Below are 23,019 nucleotides of genomic sequence, written 5' to 3' on the forward strand. Positions count from 1 at the left end.
GGGCAGATGATTAACAAACAATCCACTGAAGGCGAATTGCAACAGCCTCTATGCTGATTGTAAGCAGCAAAGGCTGAACTGGGGTCTGGTTTCCCACAAGGATAGCCACTCCTCCATGAGCAAGACCATCTGCAATTCTATCCTTACAAAAAATTGTGATGTTATGCATGGTTGCGTCATCATTAGCCTTTAGGTAAATCTCCTGCAAGCAAAAGCAGACTGGCTTGTGCTTCTCCTTGATGTCATCGGTATTTTACCACGACAATTCCATTGTAGGAATTTAGCCATTATTTTGGCTTGGTGAGTCCATCAGGCGGCTTCCCAGGTGCCGAGGGCTTACTTTTGTCAGTCCTGGATTTATCTTTTTTGGGAAAGTATGGATGCTGTCCCGTGTCCATTTCCTCCTCTGCAAAGAGTTCAAAGACTGCATAATCTGGTACTTCCTTCTCCTCGACATCCGTTTTTTCCTTGGGAACTATGGGATATTTCGGGCTTCTTGTTCTTTTCTCCAGTAACTTCTTTCGCTACTGGTGAAGCATTAGGAGGTACGGATATAGGAGTGACAGCTGATTGGTCCTTCAGTGCGCGTTTTCTTGAACTTTACAGGTAGGGTGCGATGGGAGTGAATGACTTTTGGTGGAAAGGTCATTTCAGTTTGAGTTCCAATGGAACATCTCCCTGCTAACTTCTGAGCGTAGGTAGGTTTGTTTGTATCCATAGGTTTCACCATTTTTCTCACCTCCTGATATGATATGTTCAGCTCTGCCTTAAGTCTTTGAATTTCTTTTTCTTCTTTCCACCTCTGGCATGCTCGTGAATAAGCAGGGTGGTCTCCTTGGCAGTTAACACAGGTCGGTTTTGTGGCTGAACATGATGTAGTTTCATGGTCCTCTGCTGCACATCACGAACATGCAAGGGCTCCAATGCAGGCCATTTTTGAATGTCCGTATTTCTGCCACTTAAAGCACTGTAAAGGATTTGGTATGTACAGATGCCCTGGACAGCTAATATAGCCAGCTTTGATTTCATTAGGAGACGTTGATGAATTAAATGTCAGGATGACGTTTCTTGTTGGGATGATTTTCTCATTCACATGAATGGATATTTGTTTCACAGCTATCACTACTTGTGGTTTTAATTCAGAACAGATTTCCTCTTGTCACATCCATAAGATCTCATTCCGCGATAACATCACAGGATGAGTTCAGTGTCTTGTGGGAGGTAACAGTGATGGGCATTCTTACCACAGTTATCGCTCAGAGAAGCTGCTCTGAATGTTTATCACTTCAGGTCTGTACAAATATGTCATCTGATTGTAACTGTTTGACAGATTTAGGAGAGCCTGCCGACCCTTCCAAACCCTTCTGGATAAAGAAGGGTGACATTTTTCCTAAGGCCTTCTCACTGGTGGAATGAATTATCAGACAGCGAGGTGTTGGGACCTGATATAACCTCAGTTTTCCATCTCTTAGCATAAGTGATATTATCGGGGTCAATGGTAAACTTTTCATATGGGGACCAGGTTGCGGCCCCAGAAGAAATATATTTATCAGGATTCATGAGAATTTAATATTGGTTCAGTGCCTGAGCTCCCCACCCACCACGGAGCCCAAAGGGACATCCATTATGCGGCAAGCAATAAATGCACGTGGTAGTGGAATGCCAGGGCTACTCAGACACTGTACCCACACCACCACCAGGATATCCCCCTTTCCAAATTTCCATGGGTCACAGTGCACGCTGCATTCCACTAATGTTAGCCTGGAACCTAGACTGTGGGTGTTGGATCCAAGTGATGCTAAGCTGGAGGATCAACAGCATCACTGGGAGGTCCCCTCACCACATACAGATGCCCACGTTGAGGGAAGAATCAAAGACTAAAGAGTTCCGAATGTAAGAATTGAGAACCAATTGTTTGTCTTGTGTTTTTTCACAATACATCAGCTATTAAAGCCAATTCAATAGTTGTACTGGCTATAGTATTCTTTTTAAATTGTGTTGTATGCTGATTAATCATATAATGAGGGTGTCAGGCAAAAATTTTAATACCCATGTTACCAGAAAAGTGCACTATGGCCAAAAACAATTTAACATTTGTTTTGCCAGTTTTTAACATAAATACACTTTACTAATAAAAAAATACTTTTTACTAATGTTTTATCAGTATAGAGCCTAAAAGACAATGTATTAAAGGTTATATCATTCCCCTTTCATTCTACTGATAACAATGATGTTATGGACTTACATTTTATGCACCCATTCAGAAATTGTCATGTTTTTTGTTTGCTGAAACTAACGAAGGCCATTTTTCAGTAAATAATTTTTAATAGTGGTCAGATGCAATAAATGAAGATGTTCACTATCACTCTGATGTTCTAACCACACCATCACCTTGTTAATGTTTTCAAGCACTTTGTTAATTTTGTGCTCTTTTTCCTTACACAAGTCATTCACATTATCTTTTGAGTCACTCCCTATGTCACTGGCCCTTGGTTTGTCAATTGTCTTCTGAATGTTCACAGAGGCTGCAATGTCTTATTCACTCAGGTAATGCTAAACTGGAGCTTCTGCAATCCAAGCAGCCAGGTCATTTGCCCAAGACTGCCACCAAGTATGTTATAAGCAGCCTTTGCTTCTTGTTCTGAAAATGCTGCTAATTCAAGGTTATTATTAGTAATCATCTTTTCCAATACATTTTTTCCAGCAGTTTTTAATTGTTATTAAGCTTACTTCCCAAGCTAATCCAAAATTGGATGCAACATCTTTCAGTGTTAATGTTTTCAGAAATTCTAGAACTTCAATTTCTGAATTCACGACACTAGCAAGTAGTTCGCCATGACAGTAGTCTTTGAAGGCTTGAATAATGCCCTGATCCATGGGCTAAATTAGTGTAGTTGTTTCTTGGCAGAAACACGATTCTGATTTCAGGACATCAGCTGGTAATGATCCAACAGTAACAGGGCCTTTTCTTCAAGTTTTTTGGAAAGCAAGTGCCACCTCACTGATGGTACAAACTTACTTTCAAACCATGAAGCAAAAATATCACTCATCATCCAAGTGTTTGAACTATTTTTGTAAATCTCAGGTAGAGATTTCATGCCGATGTGCTTAAAACACCAGGAACGTTGACTTTTACCGATGCACAATGGCTTCAGCTTGTCGTCGTCGTTGTTATGTTATTTGGTTTTTAGGAGCATTAGCAACTAAGACCATATTGCTCCAGGGATATGCGGTGGTCATTCTCTGACCTTTCCGCATCCTCCGTATTTGGTAGTCACGGCCCGGTTTAATCAAGAAGCGTGTGCTACGCACTGCAGCTCCTGCCCACCTGGCTATGGAGGTGCCAGCTTGTCATTTCCATTCTTGTTTGCATACAGTAACACGGTAATTCTCTTTGTTACTTTTCACGCCCACTTTGTTGGGTGTTTTTTTAATATCCAGTGACTTCTTGGAGAGAAGTTTATAGCATAGTGCTGTTTCATCACAGTTGTACTAGTGTTCATTTGTGAATTCACCATCTTGAATCATATTACACAGAAATTCAGGAAACACTCCTGCTGCTGTAATATTACCAAATGCAAATTTGCCTACAAGACTAACTTGAGATATCCTACATTGAGCCTTCCATCTCCAAAGCCACCCTTCAGAAGCTTTAAATATGTCATCATCTCCAACAAGTAGCTTATGAAATTTAAGTGCCTGTGCTTTCAAAATTGCCCCATTTATCGGTATCCCTTCACTATGATTCTGTAGAAACCACTTGTCACACATTGGTCCACATCACTTTGAAGGCCTACTTCATCTTCTATGGGGTCTACGAATGAACACAATTTTTCTTACTCTTTCATCCAACCACATATTGTTCCTTCTGACCACTCACGAAATATACTGCATTTTGTTTCGCCACTCTTAACTCTTTCAATAATCTTTAACTTTTCTTCAACTGGTGGCCATTACTTCAGTCCTACTGATTTACTAATTTTGCCATGTATTTATTTCTGATGCCCTAAAACTTACTGTGTTTTGAAAAAACTTGATCAAAACTAAACTGTCCAGCCTATCAGTGCTGAAGTGAAGTCACATGATTTCTCCATAAATCACTTGTCAGTTCATGTAAATTTTTGTCTAGTTTAGTACTTAGCAGTTTTTGCTACCCTAAGTGAAACTTCTAGTTGAAAGGATGTCATGTGCTGTTGTTTACAAAATTTACTTTGTAACTAATGTAACATACTTGATGAATGGTAGCAATATTCTCCAGAGGTAGCTGTTTATAATTAGCATTCCACTGATATACTCTTTTATTGCATCTCTAACTGAGGGAAGAAACTGGGTGCCTACAATAATTAGTCTCTGACAAGTATTGCTGTTTACAAGAAAGAAAAAAAAATATATATATATATATTACTCTGCAACTGAATATATCACAGCAAATATACAGCCAATTTTTAGTTAATTTCCCCTCTTGGAAATATGATAGTAAGATGTACAGCAGATGTGTGTATATATACAGTATTCGGTTTTTCCAGTTTCCAATATGAAATTACGAGTTCTTTGAACACTACTTTTCTTCATAATTTGTTTTTAAAGGACATGATCATACCCACAGAATATCTGAAACTGCAGTATTCATGCTGATAGCTCATTCACTAATTCTACTTATATTGCAGTTCAGAGAATTTATGTCGTAAAAATGCTATTTATGATTTAGAATATATAGACATCCACAAAAAAGAAAAAAAGAGCTTAATTGTACATAGCTAAAGCAATGAGGTAATGTATATTTGATGTAGTTTCTTCCATGTTAAACATAGAATATTAGTTCATTCTCTCAAATTTTTGCCAATTAATCTTAATTTTAATTTTTTTTTTGCAGGAACATTTATTTTACTTAAAACAAGCAACAATAATAATAATACTGGTACAAGCAGCTCACTTGCGTGTGCATGCGCACGCGCACACACACACACGCACGCAGCAAAGCAGTTCATGCAAATCATAAGTCATCCAGAGTTTCTTACTCAAGGAACCACATATATGAAGGCTAAAGACCAAGATATAAGAAACCCGGCAAAATACAGGCAGATCACCTGTGTCCCAAAGAAGTACAAGATCCTGACCAGCTGCATAATCAAGAAGATATCAGACCACTTGGAGAACCAGAACATCATGGCCGAACAGTAGAAAGGATGCAAAGAGCAATTAACCATCAATGCCACAGTTAGAGAACAAAGCCGACAAGAAGCCCTGCAACCTGTACAAGGCCTACATAGATTACCACAAGACCTTCAATGCTGTGCCACATAGCTGGCTGAAGATCTACAAAGGCTATCTGACAGTGACAAACTTCCTAGAAGCAACCATGGCAAAATGGAGCACCACTATCAAGGTCGAGAATATCACAACCAGACCAATCCCCATCAGGAGAGGAATCTTTCAGGGACATACCCTGAGCCCAATGTGGTTCTGTCTAACACTCAACCCACTATCTACTTTGCTCAACAACAGCAAGTATGGATATAACCTCAAGGAAGGAAGGAAAAACCTATACACTCTCTCCCATCTGATGTTCATAAATGACATCAAGCTCCACGCGGCAAACAAGAAGTACCTCCAGTAACTACTCTGTGTCACCGAAGAAATCATCAATGATATCAGGATGGAACTTGGTCCAGACAAATGCCAGACCCACGGAGTGAATCAGGGGAAATTAGTTGGCGGAAAGTACTACCAGCTACAGAATGGTAAAGAGATCAAAGCCACGACAAGGGCAAGACCTACAAATACCTGGGGATGATACAGGCTCAGCAGTTTAGAGCACAAGGAGATCACGGCCTGCCTGACAGAAAACTACCATCAGAGACTCAGCAACCTGCTCAAGGCAAAGCTGCATAGGTGTTTATGGCAAAGCCATAAACACCTATGCAGTGCTAAGATACTCCTTTGGGATTATAAACTAGACTAACACCGAGCTGGAGAATATCATGAGAACGACAAGGACAGTGATAACCAAGAGCTGCCAACACCACCCAAAGTCAGCAGTGGAGAGACTGACAATAGCTCAGAAAGGAGAAAGGGATCTGAGAGACCTCAAGCAACAGAAGACAGTGATAGCTAACCTGAAGGATTACTTTCAGAACAACCCAGCAGCACTCTACCAGGCCATGAGGAAGATAGACAAGCGACATACCCACTCAACCTAAGCGAGGAGTCCCTTCCCACCAGGACAAAGCAAACTAAGCTAAAAAGGTAGGCAAAGAAGACATTGCAATAACTTCCATCATGACCACACAGATAAAATGGCTTCTAATGCATGGCTCACGAGCAGGACACTCTTCTCTGAGACTGAAGGATTCATGCTCACCATCCCATCCAAGACTAGGTAATTAACACCAGGAACTAAAGAAAATACATCGCTAAGGAGCCCTGAGTGTCAGATGGCACATGTTGATGATGCCACCTGGCCTCAGAAAGGAAACAACACATCACCGCAGATTGCAAGGTGATCACCCAGAATGAGCACACTCATAGACACAGCCTGGGGCTCATACTTGTAATACATATGTATTACAAGTATAAGCCCCAGGCTCTACACTAGAGACCCCAAACCCACAAGCTGTACTGGGATCGCACCATAATAACAAACAAGGCAATTCCACACAATAGACCAGACATAACCCTTGATAACAAGAAGGAAAATGCTATCTATCTGATTGATATAGCAGTGCCCAACACTGGCAATCTCCAGAAAACCCACGGACTTAAGACAGTAGATCAAAGAGATGTGGCGTATGCAACGAGTAATGACCATCCCAATCATGGGGTCAACCACTGGTATCTTGCAAAAGATACCGGTGGTTTCTCAAAGAACAAAAATAATAATAATAAGTCTCTGACAAGCCTTTCTATTTACAAAAATTACTCTGTAACTGACATAACAGCCTAGCAGCAATAGGTCTCCCAGAGAACACATATAAGGAACTCCAGAGAGTTGCAATCCTGAAGATGTAGGATAGTCAGAGAGTTCCTCGACCAACAGTAACACCAGACATAACAACCACCCTGTGCACTTGGTATCATTACCCTTCATGGGGGTGCAACCCCCATCAGGGAGAAATAATATAACAACAAAAATAATAATAATAAGCCTCTGACAAACCTTGCTGTTTACAAAAATTACTCTGCAACTGAATACAGGCAACCCCCGTATAACATGGTACTTCTACAACACGGTTTCGCACTAACACGACTGATAAAGTGCTGAAATCCTGGCACAACATGGCACTTATATAACATGGTTTCGTTCTAACACAGTTAGAAAATTTCGGCAACCTCACATAACACAGTATTTTTGAGCTTTTGTGTGAGGAAAAACTCTGCTATTATGTTGGATGTCATTTTTCAACATCTCCATTCTTTTTTGTGAACCCTTGCTTTTGGCTTGCTAATTGTTATAAAAAAAAATTATTGAGAATCCCCGTGTTAAGTTCTGTGCTACTGAACTTGTGGAAAAATCTAGATTTCAAAGTTTTATTACTATTAGATAACATGCCAGGCCATCCAAAAGATTTAAGTTATCCTAATGTTGAAGCAATGTTCCTAAAACTTAGTACAACTTCTTTAATTAGATCAAGCCATTATATCTACCTTTGAAACTCATTACATCAGAAGGTCATTACAACGGATTTTGGAAAAATTGATTCCGAATTGAATTGATGGAAAATTGAAGTGACGGAGGTATGGAAACATTTTTCAATTGTGGACTGTATCGGAATCATAGCTTTATCGCTCAAAGAAGTAAAACTGTCAACATTAAATGTGTGTTGGAAATATGTATGGCCAGAGTCAATTCATTCAGGAAATATGGTCGAACGAACATAAAACAGAATCCATGTGATAACAGAACTTGCTAAGTCAGTAGGAGGGGAAGGTTTTGATGATATGACTACTGGAGTCCTCATGGGTAGCACAGTTGGTAGAATCACTGTCCTCCCCACACCGGGTGGAAAAGACCTAAGTTCGAATGCTGTCAATGACGGGAGGAATTTTTATGGGTATTTTTCACGTGGGTGAGTCAGTCAGTCGGTCTCAGACGAGGGTAGCATGGTTTTTTCTCCAAGAAACTCATGTTTTTCATCCAGAAAAATAGAAAATCAACTTCAGAACACATGCAATTTGAATACACAGAGCAACATAGCCTTAGTCACCGATGTCCCATAAAATAAAAGACAGAGATATGATTACTGAAGACATTCATCCTTGAACGTCTTCAGTAATCATATCTCAAAAAAGTGGATTTGGTGAAAATGGAGGCAAATCAAATAAATTCAGATAGCGCAGATGAAAATTCTGAACTTGCAAATTTTACACTAAAAAGTATATGGAAAGGCATAAAGTTAGCTGAGCAATTAGAATCTTATTTTTTGAATGCAGATTCTTTGATTGAAAGGGGCCCAAAGTTCAAAAGGTAGCTTCAGAAATGCTTAGTTCCATACGATGAAATTACAAAGATCTATCAAGCAAAGGCTTGATTTTAGAGAGCAGAAGATACACGAAATCTAGAATGGTGTATTTTTGTCAGTTTTGTTAGCTCCTGGAATGTAACTCCCTTTTTGTACTGGTTCTTAGTCCCGTATAACACGGTTTCACACAACACAAGATTTTATAGGAACCTAACTATCGTGTTATTCGAAGGTTACCTGTATATCAAAATGAATATAAAGCCAATTTTTAGCTAATTTCCCCTCTTGGAAATGTGGTAGTAGAATGTACAGTAGATGCGAGTGTATACAGGATTTGCTTTTTCCAGTTTCCAATATGAAATCACCAATTACATAATAAACATATCAACCCACCCCATGCACTTGGTACCAGTACCTGTTACGGGGTGGAAGGGAGAAATAATATAACAACAATAATAACAATAACTGCATATTCAGCTTGTTAGCTATGGGCAGGGATTAGCGGATATGCCTTCCCCCACCTAAACACATACAACTGCAACATAGCACACCTACAGCAGCAGTTAATGTGTGTTCATGAGCCATACTGTACGTTGAGAAGGCTGAAATACTGAGTAATTTACAGATCAAAACTTTATTCATTCCTTTGGAACAGCTGAAAACCTCTATCCCTAACTCTCAAAAATAACTCTTTCCGAATAACCAACAAGTACTGAATTCACTAAACTGTTACACAGGATTAGCTTATGCAATGATATATAATAAGAATCTATTTACAATGCTATTTATCAATGACAAATCCTTCCATTTACATTTAAAATTCAAAAATCATTCAAAATTAAAATTTCAGTAAGACTAATAAAGAATATACTGTCCTAATAAGTGATATCATAAGCTAATATAAAGTTCTATGTAGTGCTAAAAGGCTTACTGCAGTCACATTTCAAGACAATGGGTTGATATAAAAAGCTAAGAACACCTCCCATACAGTAAAAACACAGAAAATCTATATGAATGTTACCTATAATTTGAGCTTCTTGTTTCAAGATGGCAGATAGAAATAATATCCCCAACATGAGGCCACCCCATCCATTCATAATGAAATTTAGTTTATGTAATGCTATAAACACAAAAGTTCAACGGTTGCCATATTATTTCAACATAGTAGATCCAAATAAAATATACCTCATATCTCTAACACAGAATACCTATTCTAAGACCCCCCCCCTCCACCTCACCCACAGTACTATTAGTTTAGTTTTAATCGAGGTATAAACGTAAAAATTACTGATGAGCTAAGGAAAGTATGCTAATTTTTTTAAAGTCTTAATTTCCATTTTTTTCAGTCTATTAAGCCTATACTGCTCTATTTGATATTGAATCTTTGAAACCAAATGCAATCTGTTTCCCCTAGTGTATCCTTTAGGATACACTGAAACAAGTTTCAGTGTATCCTAAATCACTATATACAAATTAAAAGTTAAGTGGAATGACAGTTCCATCTCCTCCATTAAATGAAGCCAGTTATTAACAAATAAAATGAATTAGGTTTATAACATTCACTCTAATGAAAGAGCAAACTCAAAATTTCTGTTTTGATTAAATACTGAGGACAAAGTTTTTGCTTATAGATTATGTAAAAATAAAGCTACCATAATAGTTACCAAGGGTTACGATAGGTGGAATGATTAGTTATGCCAATCCCATTCAGTGGTTAAAGTTTTTCCAATTGTATAATTTCACTTCCAGTAGAATTATACAGTTTGAGATAGAACTGCATTAGAAAACATTTCATTTAATTTTGAATGCTATAAAGTATGTGTGTGTTGTGCACTAACAGAACATATCCTCTGTTAGATTATATAACAAGAATAAAATACAGCTGTAATATGGATGGATTTACTCCCCACATCCTTTCTTAAAATGAACTTGATATTCCATGCATTGCTCTGTTATTACACCACTTTGATTTAAAAAAAATTAAAAAAAATAATAATAAAAAATAAACCATAGCAAAATGACTTGCTTTCCTTTTTGGTATTTATCTTTTTTTTTTTTTTTTTTTTTTTTTTTTCCCTTTCTTTCTTTCTTTATTCAAGAAAAGTGAAGCTATATTTTACCATCATATCTGTTCTTCCTTTTGCTTCTTCAACTATTTCTAATGCTTTCTTACGCAGTTCCTCATTTTCCAAAGTTTTATAAGCCTTGTTAATTACTGAAAAATACAAAAATTAATCAGTAGATCTTCACTGAAAACTGTTAACTTTATTCTGCTTTGTGAGTAAAATTCAATTTTGATTTCTTTTACTTATTTCTAAGTAAACTTGCAACTGTCTAACACATTTATAAATTTTTACCTTAACATTTCATAAAGATTTAACTGTTTTAATAAATATTCTTCAAAGCACAGTCCTTTAAGAACATTTTCTGAAGTCAAACAGATGGTAGCTTACACTAAACTAATAACAATAAAGTTAATTCTCTGATTGCATCTGAGCAATGTAAACATTGCTCCAATGCGATGTTTATTAAAATAAATCTATAAACATGATTTATGAATGCAAACATACAATATCTAGACAAAATGTACAAACATAAAAAAGCCTTTGCAGCATAATGGCTTAGTAATAATAGTGACTTTCAGAGGCATAATTAGTGGCACATATACTGCTAAAGGATACTGCCACGTTAAATTACTTTTCAGTAAAGATTATATGATATGCATATGAAAAGTCCAGCAATATTAAAGCAAATCCTAATTGACACTATGTTTCAAGGCAGAAGTCAATATTAGTTCATGAAACATCAAGAAATCAAAATGACAAAGTACACAGATACACCATTACTGAGGACTTCAACCTAGGAAAGAAGCAGTACTTTTACACCACATCTATATACAGGGACTTGAGTACCAAGGCCTCTTAAGGTTTACATACCTAAAACTGTATATGATGCCTTCACATTGGTAAGAAATATAAACACTGGTTCTGAACAATCACTGAAAGTGGCATTGTAAGACATGCATAAGAGCATGTAAAATACACGTTAACTCCATGGATCAGACAAGCCATACAGATATCCTGAAAAAGGCCTCTGAGGTTGGGCAAATTCATATGAACTGGTACAGGATTGGTTAAAGGCAGAGAAGATTTCCAGGGAGACCTTTTGGTTCTTACATGCTACTGGATGTCAACTCCCTAGGTTTTATGGACTTACAAAAACTCATAAGACAGAAGAACCACTCAAACCTATTGTATCATTTATAGGAAGCCCCACATATGCTTTGTCAGGGTATTTGGCTAAATTGATTTCGCCTATAGTGGGCGAAACCCACTATATCCAACTATGTCATAAAAGACAGTAAAGAATTTGTGAATTTTGTGAAAGATTTGATTGTAAATGAAAACGAGAGCATGATTTCTTTTAATGTGGTGTCACTATTCACATGCATTCCAATTAAACATGGAATATATTGTGTTAGAAAATCTTTGAGTAATGACGTCTCTTTGGGTAATAGATTGCTTTTAAATGTAGAGGATATTTGTTCTGGTGTGGAACTTTGTCTGGCCAGCACCACTATGGTGTACCAAGGTGTTATGTACAAACAGGTTCACGGTACAGCCATGGGATCTCCTATTAGTGCCATCGTGGCCAATCTGGCCATGGAGGAGTTAGAGGACAGGGTTTTTAGTGGATGTCAGTTTCCCATAAAGAAATGGAAAAGGTATGTTGATGATACCTTCACCGTGGTCCAGAAGGGAAGAAAGGATGATGCACTCCATTGGCTTAATAGCTTCTCCCAATTTATACAATTTACCTCAGAGGTGGAGACAGGAGGTACCCTTCCTTTCTTGGATGTACTGGTCTCTAGGATAGGCCCTAGGCTCAAAACTTCTGTGTTTAAAAAACCTATGTGCAGAGGCCAGTACACCCATTATAGTTCAGCACAAGCTGGGCAGCATAAGAATAGTGTAGTGAAAGCTCTACTAGATAGAGCAGGGTAACACTGCACCACCTCTGAGGACAAAGAATTTGAAATTAGACGAGTCACAGCAGACCTTAGAAAATGCGGATACCCCCAGAGGATCATACACAGGTTTAGTAGAGGAATAGAGTCTAACCGTCAGGAACCGTTTGTTCCTGTGGCTACTGCATACATTCCTTACTATCCGGGCATTACTGAGCATCTTGCTAGAGTTTTGCGGGGTTATAAAACACGCTGTGTGCAGCTTCCCGGTCAGAAGTTGTACACAGTATTGTCTCAGGTAAAAGACCCAATAGCAAAGGACCTGGGTAGTGGAGTAGTATACAGGATAAAATGCCCGGATTGTGGGGAATGTTATGTGGGCGAGACAAAACGATGGCTCAAGGATCGTCTGGGGGAGCATGCAAATGCTATAAAAACCGCTGATTACAATAAGTCTGCTGTGGCCAAACATTTTTGGGAGAAGCAGCATCAAATCTCCCCAGAGGATGCGGTTATCGTGGATCGAGCGCATGCGTCCGACCACAATATTATGAATAGGGACAGAGGTATGCATATGCATACTCTGTCCCTATCATCCTAAGTACGGATGAACGGTTTTGCTTAACACGTTCCCGAGCTATTTCCGCTTCCAGTTCAGACCATGTGCCGACTGCACCACGTGTATAAATACCGTGAGCCTGTTATATATGCGCGTGCTGCAGGAAGTTTTGTTACTGCTGAGGAAGGAAGCCAATGCTTCCGAAAGCTCCAGAGATTTTTATCGTTTTTAATCCAGTTTATTTTAGTGTATTTTATCTCAAGGATTTTATCAGTTTTAATGTTTTGTTTTTTTTTTACATGTATATAATTTAATTTAATATAATAGCAGTTTTTGTAAATATTTATTTTATTTTAATTTGTACATATTTTAGTTACAGTAAATACTTATTCTTATGGTTGGTGTGTGAGCTGATTTAATGCTAAAATAAGCCATGCAGAGTTAATATTCTGCTGCTAAGATGAATTGTTCATCTGCCCACTGGAGTGGAGTGAAACTTCAGAAAGAGTTACTCACATACATTAGCAAATGTGTGCCTAATTATGATCTCTATTTAACAAACATAAGGGTACAGGAATTGTTTGCAGGTATGAAAAGTTTCGAGAAGTGCTGGACTCAATTTTCAGACTGGGTACCTGGCATAGTGGCAATGTGCTCATTACTATCCTTTGTGCAGCTGCATCATATATAGTTATGAGAATGGTATCAGGATAGAGAATTTTCATGTTACTAACTCTTAATCTCTATTCTAGGCAATGATTCAAATGTATATGTTTTCTGTATTAAAATATGAAAGGCAAAATTAGAAAATTTACCATTATTAGCAATTATACTGAAATGGGGTCATAATTTGATTAAGGAAGTGTGTTATGACTACTCAAGGAGAAACACAAGAAAGATCACTGATGCCAACTCCTCAACAGAAATGCATGATGTACAAAAAATTTATGGAAGCAAAAAGCAATCACAGAAATAAGACAGTTTATCTGCAAAAAATTGGCACAGCATTTAGGTCAGCAGTGTGCAATCTTAAAAGTTCATGAAAAATAACACATCAAAACCTAGTTTACATTTCCTTGAAATACCTTCTTATAAACCCCCATTCTTTCAGCTTCAGTTTCCCTGAATGTAAATACTTAGAGAGAGAGAGAGAGAGAGAGAGAGAGAGAGAGAGAGAGAGAGAGAGTGTGAGTGAGTGAGTGAGTGAGTGTGTGAGTGAGTGTGTGAGTGTGTTGTCTTTCACAATAATCAGAGAACATCAGAGTAATAAGCAAGTTAACCTCAATAATGCACAAGGTGAAATACTGCTGTCTCTATCTCGATACTAAATTTAGATAATACAGGCAGAAATAACTAAAAATTAGTCTGCAAAATGTGCAAAAGTTTGAGTAAACAAAGATTCCATAAATTGTGTTCTTGACTGGTCTGTTTTATAAAGGATGAAAAATCAAAGTGTAAAGATCTTACACTACTTTCTCTTAAACCAACTATATACCTGCTACATATCAACTCCTTTCAAAAGGTCAAAAACAGAACTGATTTAAAAAGATGAATAGTTATTAAAATATTTAGACCAAAATGGATGTTAGACAAACAGCGGAAGGAAGAAAACCTTTCTGCGTTTCATGACAAATTGTCAGAGAAACAGAATCCTACAGCAAGTATAAATTAATACTTAATCAAAGTTACTTGGATGCTGAACTAGGCATTCTAAGGACAGCTATGAAGTTTCAACTACGAGTGGAAAGAAAGAATGAACCAATATTGCATCACTTGATGCTGGGTAAACTTGTATTATACATCCCCCCCCTCTCTCTCTCTATATATATATATATATATTTCTACTATTTGCTTCTAATTTTCTGAAGCTCTGAACTATTAAGTTTGAAGGGAATAGAAGTTTCTGCTTTCCTATAAACTACAATTTTACAACTCTCTTATCACAGAGTACCAGCAAGTAACTGCTAATTGCATACAATTGACCATGAATTATAAAAAAAATGCTTATTTTAGTTTGGTTTACTTTAGTTCTTTTTCAGTTTTTGTAAATTATATATATATATATCCCATAATGCTACTATCAAGGCTCAGCTATAGGGATGGGAATGAAAGTGCTGGTAAATTTGAGTTTTATCTGGTTTATAGCCTTCTTGCTCCTTTAATTCTGATATCTTTTTACTGTCTATAGCTAGTTCTTTTGAACTCCTTGAACTATTCCCATGACTGCCAATAAAACTCTTCTATGCCAGTGCATACTAGCCCCTTTGATGCTATCAGACACACTCACCTGATAAATCACTATATGCCTCACTGCTACCAAAGTATGCTTCTAACCTCTTATGTTTCATTATAATATCTATATACAATATCTAATATCATTATAATAACTATCTACATTTCAGTTACAGCTGCTAATGTACAAACTGGTGGAGTATTTATTCAACGACCTTACTCAAACTACAGTACAAATGCTGAGTACTGTAGTTTGAGTAACGTCTCTATCTAACCACACCAAACTAGCTGGCAAGCTTACCCCATTGGCAGACCTGGTGGTATGTGGTAGGTGCCACTGACCATACATTATCTACCTTATGAGGAGCGGTATGAAAGTAATGCCTCTTAATTTTTTGCTTTCAAATATGGCACTGTAGATCACTTCGTGTTTCACTACAAGTCTCTAGTTTCACCATACTGAGTGGTGCTGTGTGCTGCACTCAGTCTCCTGGGTGCAGCACACAGCTCAAAATGGTGGATGTTACTGATATACGTATCAAGCAAAGAGTGAGGACTGAATTTGTTACAAAGGAAGAAGTGAGGCCTATCGAAATCCATACGAGTCACAAAAATGTCTATGGTGACAACGTTGTAGACGTGAGTACAGTTAGACATTGGGTAAGACACTTTAAGAGTGAGGAAAGTGACATTGCTGACAAGCCCCAAAGCAGCCAGCCAGTAACGTCAGTGACAACAGACAACAAGAGCCAGATCGACACGCTGATCAAAGAGGACTGCCGCATCACAACACACAAATTGTGCGATGCAGTGGTATGAGGAAACCAGCCGTGATAACCATCATAAAGGAACCATGCTACAACAAGATTTGCACCCGATGGGTCCTGAAAATGCCGACACACGAGCACTGTTTCTGCACTGGGGGGTGTGCTGTTCTTCCTCATCCTTTTCATAAGCCCGGATCTTGCACATTCCAACTACCACCTCTTCAGCCTGCTGAAGGATGCACTCCACGGAACCCATTTTGCAGACAACAACCAGCTCAAGAACAGTGTTCGCAAAACCCTCCGGAGCAAGAGTAAGGACTTTTACAGGATTGGAATACAGTGTCTGACTCAAAGATGGGAGAGTGCATAAAAATGGTGACGTTGTGGGAAAATAACAGTGTGTTTATTAATGATTGAGGATTAATTGATGTAAAAGGCGTAGTTGTAGGAATTAAATTTTCTGAGGAATAAAATAGGAGGTATTACTTTCGTACTGCTCTTCATATATAGAGGGGTTGTTGTTATTATTTGGTTTTTAGGAGCATTAGCAACTAGGGCCATATTGCTCCGGGGATATGCGGTGGTCATTCCCTGACCTTTCTGCATCCTCCGTATTTGGTGGTCATGGGCTCGAACCCTGGTCATATAGAGGGGTGGTCAAAAGTTCTGAGAGCAAGATATAAAATGTATTAATCAATTATAGAATAGATTAGTTTCATAACTTAATGTCATATAAAATAAAATAAAAAAGAATAACTGTATGTCATAAGAGTTTCTAAAATTTAATTTTTTATGTTGTTAGGTGGAAGAAGAATGAATATTCAGCAAATCAAGAATAATTCAGTAATCAAATTTTTGACCAAAAAAAAAAAAGGCGGAAATGCTAATGAAATCCATGAAAAAGTAAGTAGCATTTTAGGGGGAAGTATCACCCAGTTATGCTTACTGGTGCAAGATGGTTGCAGGGTTCAAATGAAGATAGCAGTTGATTAAAAACGATCCAAGATCAGGTGGGTCCTCTAAAGCAATCAATTCTGAAACAATTGCCATCATTGAAGAAAAAATTTTTAGAAAACACAGAATAATTAAAGTGTGTGAACTTGAAAAAAGTACTTAACATTTCCATGGAATAATACGCTGCCTTACCATTAATATCCAGGTGCCCATTCACTGATCTCACCCACTACTATAAATATGGTCATAAGTCTTCAAGGAGAACGGTAATACAATTCTGGATGCAAAATGTCACAATTGAGTTAACAGACTTCCAGCACAGAATGATAAAAGGTGCCACATAAGAACTTAGTCTGCACACGACATCGCGATGGGACTGAAAATCCTAGGTGTTGATGATTGGTGACGTGATTTGCAAATGGAAGCGATGGTACTGAAACCATCACAAAATAATCGAAAAAATCTCTGAAGCTGATGAAACACAATAAGAGATGCCTGCAAAGAATTGTCTGCTCAGAATGCACGTTGTTGTTGTCACAGCGCGTGCACACACACAGGCCCTTAGTGTGATGATTGAGACATGTTAGCATCAGTACAGGATGCTGGATGATATGGCTTACCATGGTTGTGCAACCACCCATAAGCCACTAATCACCCTAATGCCAGGCACTGTTAGGCTTAGTGTAAGGCCTGCTATTCAGTGATGAGTCATAGTACATGGTCTTCAGTCTGATAGTCATCCCTGGGTGTGGCAAATGCTCATAAAAAGTTACCTCTTGAACTTTATTTTTCATGGTTTGGACTGGGACCATCAGTTGTTTTGGACAAAACCATGAATACTAAAGTCCATCTATATGACCTGGGCAGTAATGTGTTATCTACATTGTAGCAGTGCATCAGGGAAGACCCATATCTGTACCAGCAGGATAATGCTCTACATCATACTGTTCACATGCACTTGATGATCAAATTCGTCCCAGAGGTTAAACTGGATTATTGGGTGCATGTGAGGAGAGACTGCAAAAAAAAAAAAAAAAAAAAAAAACAGAGTTGAACTGATTGCTGCTTTGAAGGTCAAATGGCAAAATAATCAGAGGACATTCACAAAAATTCTGGTGGAAAGTTCCACAGCGACTAGGAGCCATCATAAAGTCTAATGATTTCAGTACACATTATTAGTTTTCCTGTACACAAAGGTTATTTGTAGATATGCAGTTGTCTGGATATTAATGGTAGGGTAATGCACACGAGCATTTGAGAATGTTCAAAGTTTGTACATGATGAATTCCCAGAAACTTTTTCATTCATGACCAACATCAGAGGGCAGAGTTATCAAAGGGGAATTTAAAAATACATTTTTGCTAATTCAGATAGGTTTTTATCACACCTGGTGAACTGATGATGAAACTTGGCTACATTTTTATGATCCTGAATCCAAATTAGAAAGCATGCAGTAGAAGCACAAGGGATCTTCAACCCTGAAAAAGTTTTGAACCTAACCATCAGTTGGAAAAGTATTGGCCTCAATTTTCTTGGACAGAAAACGTTTTCTGTTGTTGTTAATTAATTACCTTGTACTAAAACCACAACAGGTGAATATTATGCCAGCCTTATGCCACAGTTAAAATATGCAATTCATGAAATGAGATGATGAAAGTTGGTTGGGTTTGCTTTTCCACGACAATGCATCTGTGCACAAAACCCAGGTTGCACAGGCTAAAATTATGAATGTAGATTTAAACACATTAAAACACACTAAACAGCCCAGTTTGGTCCCAAATGACTATTATTTGTTCAGAAACATCAAGTGCCACCTTCATGGAACATATTTCAAAGATGAAGATCTAAAAGCAGCTGTGGATGCCTGGTTTGATGCCCAACCCAAAAGATATTTTTTGAAGGATTAAATTCTTTGCAGATTAAATATGATATGATATGTATTGAACTTTAGAGTGAATATGTTGCAAAATAAGAAAAACATAGAATTTTGTAGCTGTCTTTTATAATCCAGTGTCAGAACTATTGACCACTCCTTGTATTTATACAGTGAGTGGCAACTTTATTAAATACACTTACCTAATAGCAAGTAGGTCCAACTTTAGCTATTAGATCAGCCTGGATTTGATGTGGCATAGTCTCAATGAGGTATCAAAAGTGTGACCAGAGGATGATATTTCATGGTGACTGAACTGCTTCCCACAGTTGTTGCAAATTGGATTTTGCATATCTCTACTTGATACAGCCCATTATATCTCATGCCACATGCATTCAAATGGATTGATATCTAGCAGATGGGGAGGCCACCACAGTAGGCTGAATTCACTCTCATACTCTTGGTTCCACAGAATTCTGGTCTTGTTACATTGCACATTATCCTAGTGGATGAACCCATTTACAGATGGACACACCCAAGCCACAAAGGAATGTGCATGGTCAGAAACAATTTCCAGATAACCTCTGACATCCAAATGTTGCTCCAGTGGTATTAAGAAGCCCACCTGTGTGCACCATTACACCACCAGCAGCAGCAGCAGCTTGCAATGTAGAGAGCTGGCAGGATGGTTCCATGGACTCATGCTGTTTTTGCCATATTCTGATCTTCCCATTAGCAGGAACCAGGATTTATCAGACAAAGCAGTGTTTTTTCAAACCTCTACTGTCCAAGTGTTGGTGTTACTGAGCCCACTGTAACCATATCTTCTTGTTTATTGTTAACAGGAGTGAACCACAGCTGGCTGCAATGCCCCCCATCTCTGACAATGCATGACAGGCAGTGCATTCTGAAATGCACTCTTTGGTTACCACTGTTGTAATGGTTTGTTATCTGATTGACTATAGCCTTTCTGTTACCCAGCAAATCTCGTCAGCCTCTTGCATCTATGAGCTGGTTCCACTTCAGTACTGACATTGGTTTGATGTTATTTGGTGACTGATCCAATCTCAATACACCTGAGACAGTCACATGTGAAAACATCATAAGGGTTGCAGCAATGACTATTATGCCATTTTCAAAGTCACTTAAATAGTAACAGCAATAGTATTCACCATATAGTGCAAGGAAGCCACAGGCTTTTGCTGCACTGGCACAAAAAAAAAAGAACAAGTAGACAAGAAAATACAAATTATATGCTTCCCTCCTCACACAGATAACTATCTGCATTTCCTTTGCTATGTCTCATGCTATCTTTTTCTGCTCTATTTGACCAGCCAGCTCTGCATTCATCCATTTCAGCAGCATCCTCCTGCAATATTTTCTAAATGGTATGTATGCATTCATGGCTTCTGTGATTTTTGCCTCTTTCCTCCTCTTAAATTAAAACCCATGCCTTTACTTTTAACAACTGCAACATCTTTCTTCATCTTCCAACAGACTGCATGATCACTAGCTGCCAGTGGTTCTTGTATTTTAAGCCTGTGATGTCATCTAATTTGTGAATAATGATGAGTTCAAGAATATTCTCACTCCTGGTATTATTCTCTGACATGCTGCTACAAATAATAATCATCTAGTTTATATAGGGGAAAAAAAAAAAAAATTTCCCAAAATGAGTTTCCCTTCCACTTATTCCACACCCAGTGCACAAGAATCGGGCAGACTGAAGTTGTCCATAATAAGACATTCATGCTTGCTTGCCCATTTTATTTGCATGTAAAGACTGTTGTTATACTCTTTGCAATCTTCTATTCTGTAGATTACTCCCACTCTCATTATACCTTTGCTTCCAACTAATTCACACCACGCAGATTCTTTGCTGGCAGATATAACTATGGTATGTATAATAATTATTCCACTATGGTATGTATTAATATCTTTATTGCAGGCAGTGATTGGTTACATGATTGCCTGATGCAATAATACCCACAACAGCGACAATGCTAGATAGTACATTATACATACTATAGTGGAACTTGTCATCCCCAATTTCCAGGTGGCAGTTAAGACTAAGTAACCTTCTATAGTTTACTACCCATACGCACACCCTTGAAATTATTTCGGTTTATATCCTATGCTTTATCCTACACCCCCTTCACATTTGAAACATTGCTATCCCTCAGAACATCTTATGAACATAGGCTGTTGAAGTAACAAACAAGAATTCATGAGCATTGTTGCACAAAACTGCACATACCTAGCATCTCTATATATCTGTCAACGTACTTTATATCCCATAGTACAAACAAATGATGCTGTTACTGAAGAAGTAACAGCATCACTTGTTTTGTGATGTTGTTACTCCTCCATTTCGTGGAAAGGATAATTGTACATAATAAAATGGCCACAGTGTACATGACGTGATCAAAAAAATTCAGGGACTAAACTAACATTTAGGAAATGAAGTGTGCTGACTATTCAGATGGAATAGAAGGGAAAAAAAAATCACAGGGAGCTAAATTCAGCGAGGATGGAAGGTGGGGGGCAACAGTGATGGAGTACTTAATGAGAAATTCGTGAATGGAAAGTATCAAGTGTGCATGGGTTGCCATGATGCAAGCACCAATTTCCTAGCCACTTTTTCAAGGCAGCATTTTGCAATCATTGTAGGCTGTTTTGTAGTATTCCTCATTCAATATTTGACCACGTACAACAAATTCATAATAAACAGTGCCTTTTGAGTCAAAGTATAATAAGCATTATCTTCAGATTTCATTAAGACATTCTTGCTTTTCTGGGCCTTAGGACAGTGTCTCCCATTAAGAGGACTGGACCTTTGTTTCTAGGTCATACTCATATACCCATGATTCATCACCAGTAATGACAGAAGAAACAAACTGTGGGTCAGCAACAGCACACTGACAACAATCCAGACATGCATTAACTTACTATTCTCTGTGATCATCAGTGAGAATGTTGGGCACAAACTGGCCTAAATATGTTGCATTCCCAAAATCGTGTGTTAAAATTTATTGACATGTAATATAAGAAATATCAATTTTATTGGCAACTTTGTGGACAGTTAAATACCAATCATTCCTGATAAGATCACAGACACAAGTGACTGAGTCACTGGTGTTTGAAGTTGAAGGGTGGCCAAAGGATCAAAAAATCTTTGACCACCCACTGCATTTTGCACAAAAGGTTATTTTTAACATTTCGTGGGTTCCTATTGCACTTTTTCCTGATTTGAAACAAAATTTGATGCAAATTTGCTGCTCGGTAAATTAAACACTCAGTAAAATCCCTAAAATCATGCCTTCTTTCCAACACATGCTAATTGAGACAAACTGCAAATAACTCATCTAAATGCATTATTACATTTAGATGAGTCAATGAACATGTGACAAGTTGCAACTTTATAATAATGCACTTTCAAAATACAGAGTGAGCTCACAAACTTTCTGATCATACCTTGTACATTAAATAAATTTAGCTTTTGATTAGGACAACTGCTGTTATTATAAGGCTAACTGAGACATGGTGTCATCCTGAAACAGCAGATGAAGAATTTTATAATTGAATATTGTGTGTTTGGGAGAGATGGGAAGTGTTTGGTCATGCTTCTTATCAATTTCTGCCCAAAAGTTGCCAAACCTTCTCAATCTTCTTCAAATTTAGATGGATTTGGATCACAATCATCTAGATCAGTGCTTCTCAAACATCTGTGATGAAGGACCATTTTCTTTTGCAATCCATTGCAGACAGGTAGCGTATGAATTTTCGCAGATGTTATCGGTCTGTGATGATTCTCACATTGCCAAATTTCCAATTTGTCTTGGACTGATAAACAGTTCGTGGACCGGTGCCGGTCTGCAGACCACACTTTGGGTAGCACTGATCTAGATCACATTTAGATGGATGCTGAGTCTGCATGCTGTGAGATTACTTGAAGTTAAGGAACAGTGGGGATGGGGTGGGATATGTTACAGACAAATGACTCGAGTATCACAAAAATCTCAAGCAACATGAACGGACAAGCAAGCAGTACTGTTACATTATGGGCAATTTCAACTTACTTTTCATAGATTGCATATTGTGGATGGATAATATGGCTAGAAACAGTTGTTTTTTTTTTTTTTTTTGGAACATCTGAATGATTTTAATTACCAAAGAAATTTGTGTGGTCAAAGGAAAAGGCAAAAGCT

At 37.9% G+C, this 23,019-nt stretch overlaps 1 protein-coding gene across 2 annotated transcripts in view; it reads right to left on the reverse strand.

Annotated features, from left to right (window-relative positions):
* Positions 1-23,019, reverse strand: part of LOC150091448 (dnaJ homolog subfamily C member 8) — a 270,274-nt gene that overhangs the window by 112,749 nt on the left and 134,506 nt on the right. For both annotated transcript variants that reach the window (XM_090383974.1, XM_090383983.1), the window contains exon 5: positions 10,580-10,674. In XM_090383974.1, coding sequence (XP_090240100.1) covers positions 10,580-10,674 — 95 coding nt within the window. The remainder of the gene's footprint in view (positions 1-10,579; positions 10,675-23,019) is intronic.

This window comes from Mastigoproctus giganteus, chromosome 1, assembly GCF_048544385.1.
Source record: "Mastigoproctus giganteus isolate SK-2022 chromosome 1, ASM4854438v1, whole genome shotgun sequence".
Classification (NCBI taxonomy): domain Eukaryota; kingdom Metazoa; phylum Arthropoda; class Arachnida; order Uropygi; family Thelyphonidae; genus Mastigoproctus; species Mastigoproctus giganteus.